General features: G+C 40.3%; 1 protein-coding gene across 1 annotated transcript; it reads right to left on the reverse strand.

Annotated features, from left to right (window-relative positions):
- Nucleotides 1–407: 407 nt before the first annotated feature.
- her9 (hairy-related 9) lies at nucleotides 408–2,361 on the reverse strand. Its single transcript, XM_049023518.1, has 4 exons — nucleotides 1,954–2,361; nucleotides 1,634–1,729; nucleotides 1,432–1,519; nucleotides 408–1,300 (listed from the first exon to the last, which is right to left on the reverse strand). The coding sequence occupies exons 1-4, from the start codon at nucleotides 2,062–2,064 to the stop codon at nucleotides 744–746; spliced, it is 852 nt and encodes a 283-aa protein (XP_048879475.1). The 5' UTR covers nucleotides 2,065–2,361; the 3' UTR covers nucleotides 408–743.
- Between the last annotated feature and the right edge of the window lie 4,279 nt (nucleotides 2,362–6,640).

Below are 6,640 nucleotides of genomic sequence, written 5' to 3' on the forward strand. Positions count from 1 at the left end.
GAGCGTTTGATGGTGGAGGTTAAGAGTCTTCCTTGTATTTATTGGAAATTCCTAGTCAGTCAATTTCAGCCATTTCGCCTTTTAAAATTAACTCAATAGCAGCATTAATGGTTTTGATTTGTGATTTATTAAAGTATTTAGGATATAGTTTATTCTAATAATTAGAAACGGACCAGTAGGTACAGGAGATAAGTATATATGTTTTTGTCAGCCAAGTCTGCATATAAAAATAAATAATTTTTCACTGTAAAATCTTAACTCGGCTAGCGTTGCTTAAAGTGGGCTTTGGTGCAGCACCATTCCCTTCATTATACAGTAATCAGTTTAATCGTTATGAAATAAAAGCATTATCAAGAGGAAAACGGTCTGAATCCTAACCGCAATGACAGTGATGAGGCACAGCAATATTGTCATATAACAAAGATTTTATTCCACCCCCCCAAAAAAATAAACAAACATAAAATTGTTTTTAACACAAACTAAGCAATATTAAACACAGCTTTGGCATTTGACATACAACGTGTTTTATAAAACTATATTTTTCCATAAAAAACGTTTTCCTATTAACATTGTACTAAGCATGAACATATCTATCACCAGCATCCCAAGGTGTGGAATCAGCAAATAAATATTGTTCAAAATACAGTTCAGATGAGTATTCCTTAAAACGGAAACTTTCCTCGTATTTTCTCAGGTGTTAACCCCCCCCCCCCCCCAGACCTTCACCGATTCTCTGTCTCCGGCTACCAGGGCCGCCAGACAGACTCGCTGCTGTCCGACTCCACACTAACAGCCACGGAGCTCACGGGCTTCGAAACGCCGGAGAATGACGTCATGCCCTGGACCGGGGACCCGGAATGCACCGGACTGCCGTTAACAGTAACGGGCACGTTCGTGTTAGCGTACAGCGGGATAACCGGAGTCGAGGCAGCCGGAAAAGATGGGTTAGGGATGAGAAAGGCGAATTGTCCGTCGCTTGCAGGTACGAGGTGGAAACCTCCGTAAACTTTCGGCGAGGCTGCCTCGGCCGGGCTTAACTTGCAGGGCACGGATACGCCGCTGATGGGCACAGTGGCGGCGGGGGGTAACTGCACGTGCAGGTGGGGCTGCTGCTGGGCCGCCTGTTGATAGCTGACGGCCATCATTTGTCCCATGCAACCCGACAGGTGGTTGAGAAGCCTGGATCGGACCTCCGTGTTTACTCCTTCGCATGTGGACAAGAAGCGAGTCACTTCATTCATGCATTCGTTGAATCCCGCTCGGTATTTACTGAGAACTGCTGTATCTGATGCCAAAGCACCTAGGAGGGAGGTAAGAGAATCAAGTGAGTTTTCAAAACTTGGGATCAACAAACCTAATAAATATGATGCACATAACGATTCATTAATTTATATTTATTATAAATTATTATACATGGCAGTCGATACCTACCGGTCATCTGGGCCCGTTGCAAGTTCCGCAAGTGCTTCACCGTCATCTCCAAAATATCTGCTTTCTCTAACTTCGAATGTCTTGAGCTCTGCGGAAAAATGTAAGCAGTGTAAATACGGGTAGATTACAGCTTACCAGCAGTATTTCATCAACAGTGCTCAATTCTTTGCTGCGATGAATGCATTTATAAACAATTACTTACGTCTTTTTTAAGGGCATCGAGAATAAGGGTTTTAAGCTGACCGAGGCTTTCATTTATTCTCGCTCTGCGACGTTTCTCCATAATGGGCTTGGAGGACTGAAAAAATAATATAAATACAAACAAATAAGTAAAACGATACATACATGGTGATACACTTGGTTACTTCCATTACTGTTTTGGAATATATTATAATATGTAAACGACAACAAATGTATTACTTTATAAAATAAATCTGCGGACCAAATGCAAGTATAAAATACAAACATTAAGTATAATTACAATGGCTATAATTCTTCAGCGTCATATTGTGGGACATTTACCTTTCTGTGCTCACTGGCATTTTTGGGTTTATCCGGAGTGTGAGACCCACTTGCTGGTGCCCCAGCCGCTGGAGATGCAGTAGGTTTTTCCATCATGTTATCAGTAGGCATTTTAATTGCAATAAATTTTCTCGATGTGCAAGTTGGTGTATCCTTCTCTGATGTGTCGAATCACAGGACTAAACAGTATCCCTTGAGTCTGACAACAGCAAGACGTCGAGAAAAGTTTGGCTATGATCCTATGACTTACAGCCACAGTGAAGCGTGCATGTCCCACCGATCACGTCTTTTGCGCCGATCCAAATGCACTTATCATCAGACTGCCTTGCGCAAGTCCGCTCTTAAAAGTGCCACACGCCCGTGATATTTATATCTGGCGTGCCTGCTCCCAGTTCGTGTGAAACCTTCTCTGCATTCTTTCCCACACTCATTGCAGCCAATAGGCGCGTGGACTCACCCTTTGGGCGCGGGGCAGACAGCTGATTGGACGGCATGCCGCGCTGTCTGTCACGCGCTGCTCAATCAGCCCCCAAGGAACAGAGAACAAAGTAGCCGGCGCAGTTAGTCAGGTGGTGAAGAAGTGCAGGGAATTGGGGGAGAACGGTTGCTGTTCCCTAATGACTTTATTTCTGGTTAATAAGGTACTCCGTGCGCACTTTTTTGTGTTCGATTTCACGTTAGATGTGAGAGTGTTCAAGCCAAAACAAGAAAGGTTCCCAAAAAAACCCCATGTTTAATACACGTCATATTAATATATTACCTACTAAACTTTCTCTCGGAAAGTAAAAAAAAATTACGGATGTTTTAACGCATTATATCTACTATTTTTAACGGAACTGACTCTGAGGTAAAACTGGGTCAAACGTTTAGAACATTCCACTTCAAAGGAATAATAGATGTTTCGGCACGCGAGGCGGTTTTGCAGCGGCACGCAGAAAACCAATGGCAGTCGAGCACTATATGCTAATTTGTCGTTGTGTGTTATGATTGGCCGAGTAAACCCCGAGCTGTCAATCATCCCAGGGAGAGCGGGAGAAAAGGAAGGGTGGGGGAAGTTAGAATAACATCTGTCCGCGTGCCAGCCCCACCGCGAGCGGCCGCGCCGTGCCTTCCGTCCTCCGTGGAGCACGTGCCAAGGGAGTGTTCATTGGTTGCAGCGGGAACTATAGAAAAGCTCGTTTGCGGGAATCCGGCTTCTCTCGCTCGAAGCCTGGGAAAACCACTCCTCCAGCCAACAGTAGCACACTACAAATCTTGTTTTGTATACACTTCGTCAACGTCGTGTAAGCATTATTGGTGTAAACAGAGCTGATTAAATCGCATTTGTCTGGAACACATTTTCCTGCTACCAGTGTAAAATGGTTAGTCAGTGACACTTAGTTTGTTGGGTTGGCATCAGGAGCTGGGGTTGTGCCTGACTACACCAGACTCGTGGCGAACGTGCTGAGCCGTACAGCAACCAATTAAGACCGTTTTTTTTTATTACTATTACTGAGTCATGCCAAGAGCAGAACTCTAAGCCAAATAACTTGGAGAAAATAGTTAGACAATCAGTACGTCCGAGTTGAGTTTTACCCCAACTGCATTTGCGTGAACATTTACAGGTGAACACAAGTGTCGCTACGATAATAGAGGACATTTTGCAGCTCTGAAATGTAAAATTTTACGCATTTTTTCTGATTATTTTAATGCGTACACATAGCATTATTGCGCACTATTTAAATTTTCTTGTGGAAAACTAATAATTGAAACGGAGCTTAAATATTAAATAACTTAAAATAAATTTGATAATGGACATATAGCGTTAAAATGATATCCGTGATAAAATACTACTTGTCAGTATTGTATTTTGCGGTGAAAATGTCTCACTGGATAGATATCCATTTGAGGGTAGCGAGTTCCCTCTAGCGGGAATACAAAGCGCAATTCAGCTTCAAATTCGTTATTTCCCTCTCTCAATAATGTTACCATATTTTTCATATAGGCCTAGTATCTTGCACGGGCTAAAACAGAAAATAATATATGCATTTCAATGTAACATCTGTTAACATCTGTTTCAAAGCCCTAGTCTTAAAAATCATTTCAGAATTTTTTAAACTTTCTTCTGCCTACATTGCGTTGACATTATTACACGCCACGGATATAACCATAAAACACTATTATACATTTTTAAAAAAATTATATTTAGTTGCAAGTGGTCTGTTGTAATGAAGCTTTTTCCCCTTCGCTTTTTCCCTTCGAATGCGCAGCGCTTTCCGCCAGGGGGCGCAAGACGTAGCAACGAAAATGCGGGCATCTCATAAATCGCTGAGGCACGGTAAAAAAAAAGCCTATTTATGTGGTATTGGCACATAAAATACGGAATTGTTATATACATAAAAATCGTGAATGAGCCGAAAAAAAAATAGTTGAAGGTTGTGACATCACAATTGTAATGTTACGGTCACGGATTGTACACTTGTCTTTACACGGACGAACGTGTCCATGGTAAGACTCATCTGTATCGGTGGCAAAATGTTTTGCTTGAGGAAAATAATTAGTCTTATCTAGGATAGTTTTAAAAACATTATTTAAATACTAAGTATTTGATCAGAATTTTATTTAAATTTGATCAAAATGTTCGTCAGGATTCGCCACGGTGTTGAGCCCTGGGTGCACTAACTATAATATTGTTAAAAATGTAAAAAGTAGACGTAAATTTTATTACTGCATGAACTGTTGCTTATGGGTAACTTGGATTTGGGGAATGGACACATGATAGAAGCATCTGTATGACACTGGTGACCTCTATCTGCCATGTTTCCCAGAGAATCCTTGGTTAAGCAACTTGTCACATTTATAGGTTGTTAAAATAAAACTGGAGAATCTTGCAATAGTATCAGTTTTATTTTGAAGAGTGTAAATAATGTACTTAGTTCTTGGTATCGCAATCTATGTTTCAATACGGTATTTGTCTGATCTCTTCTGTAGAACCCTAAGTAATATGCTGTTTTCACCTTCTTGTTTTTGGAAAGACAATAATTTGTCTTTAGACCAGTTACGCCTACTGAAAACTCAATGCCGAGAAGAGCTGTTAAGCACAGTGCGGTTTCAGTAGTGGGTCCATGGTGGGGGGGGGGGGGGGAGGGGGGTCTGTTGTGTTTGAGTTGTACACCTGCCTGGGTCAGTTATCCTACAGCCGGTCAGATGCTCGTTTGCTGAGGATCCACAGATCTCTGAGGCCAGCTGTGTGGATGCTGTCAGATCCCAGTTACCTTATTTGTTTTGGGACTGGGTACACTGGTACAGGTCTGACGTTCAGTCTTGCAAAGTATTTACTAAGCCTTAAATGCTCCCTCCATCTGTGTTTTTTTTTCTGTTGGGGGGCTGGGGAATACTCCACAAAATGTTACCAAAACCCATAATGCCACAACTTCCAAAGACAAACTACATTCTCTTACTTTAATTATCTATTACAAGTATTCTGTAGGAATTCTATACATATAAATATGAACCGAATCCTTAAATAATAGTCCATTTGTATATTTAATGACAGAAATCACAAAAAGAAGTTGAAACACATTAATTTAAAATACTAATAAAGTCATAGGACAAACCACCTAATTACCGGTTGGAATTTATTAGTCACGTTTTCCTGACCACTGAAGGTGTTTCCTTCTGTCAGCATGGACCAGTTTAAATAATAACTAAGAGCCTAAAGTAGTTTAGCTTACTTTTCTACCTGATTCCTCTTCGAAAAACTATTTTCCACGAGGAATTAAATCACAGTTTACTATTTCTGTTTACTCTGACAAGTTGAAGAAACATTTTGAAGTTTAATGAACTGTTCTGGCATGATTAAGAACGTAATCATTTCACTCAGAAACACTTTCTTTGTATTTTTTTGTGGTGTCTGTGATGTGTTTAGGATCTATCAGCCGTTCTAACTATATTTCAGAAAACAGTGATAATAAGCTATGTCCCTAATGAACAGTTCGAAAATGTGTATATGATCATGTACTTTTGTTCTAATCAGTGGTTAAGCATTTAAAGTTGCCTTGAAGAGTCTACTTTTTTTTCACTTACAGAAATGAATGAAGGTTTATGTGTGAATGATTGAACGTATCTAAAAAGGGGCCAACAAGGAACATACTCAATATAGATATGGTCAAATCATGGCCATACAGCGATTGGTCCCGGTTTTATCCCAATCAGCTGAGTGCATAAAACAATAATAACAATAAATAAAACAAATAAACAAAAGAACAAACAGAATAACATAAAAACAGCCTACAGTTATGATAGTATTAGTAAGGAAAATGTATAGTTCTTCTTGTTAAGGCGAAAATGAATGTGATTTTGTGGAGAAGATTAACAGAGGAATCAAAACAAAAGCAAGATCGGGCATAAATGTGCGTGTTTTGCTGCAAAACTTTAATATTCTGCACGCTATGCACACAAATGTAAAACTTGATTATATTCTGTCAGATTTCTGAAGTTGAATGGTAGCGTAACAAAAAGCAGGAGACAGTGATGTATTTTGGTGCATTTCCACTTTATTCTCCCCTAATCTAATTACTACCTTTTTTGTTGTCATTCCTTCAGTTTTCCTTCATTTGGATGGCTTCTTGTCATTTTGCCGTCTGTGGAGCAGAATGCTGTGTCCTTGTGATGAATGTGATGCATTCATCGGCTGTTCCAGCCTCGT

The sequence above is a fragment of the Brienomyrus brachyistius genome, chromosome 8 (assembly GCF_023856365.1).
Source record: "Brienomyrus brachyistius isolate T26 chromosome 8, BBRACH_0.4, whole genome shotgun sequence".
In the NCBI taxonomy this organism is placed as follows: domain Eukaryota; kingdom Metazoa; phylum Chordata; class Actinopteri; order Osteoglossiformes; family Mormyridae; genus Brienomyrus; species Brienomyrus brachyistius.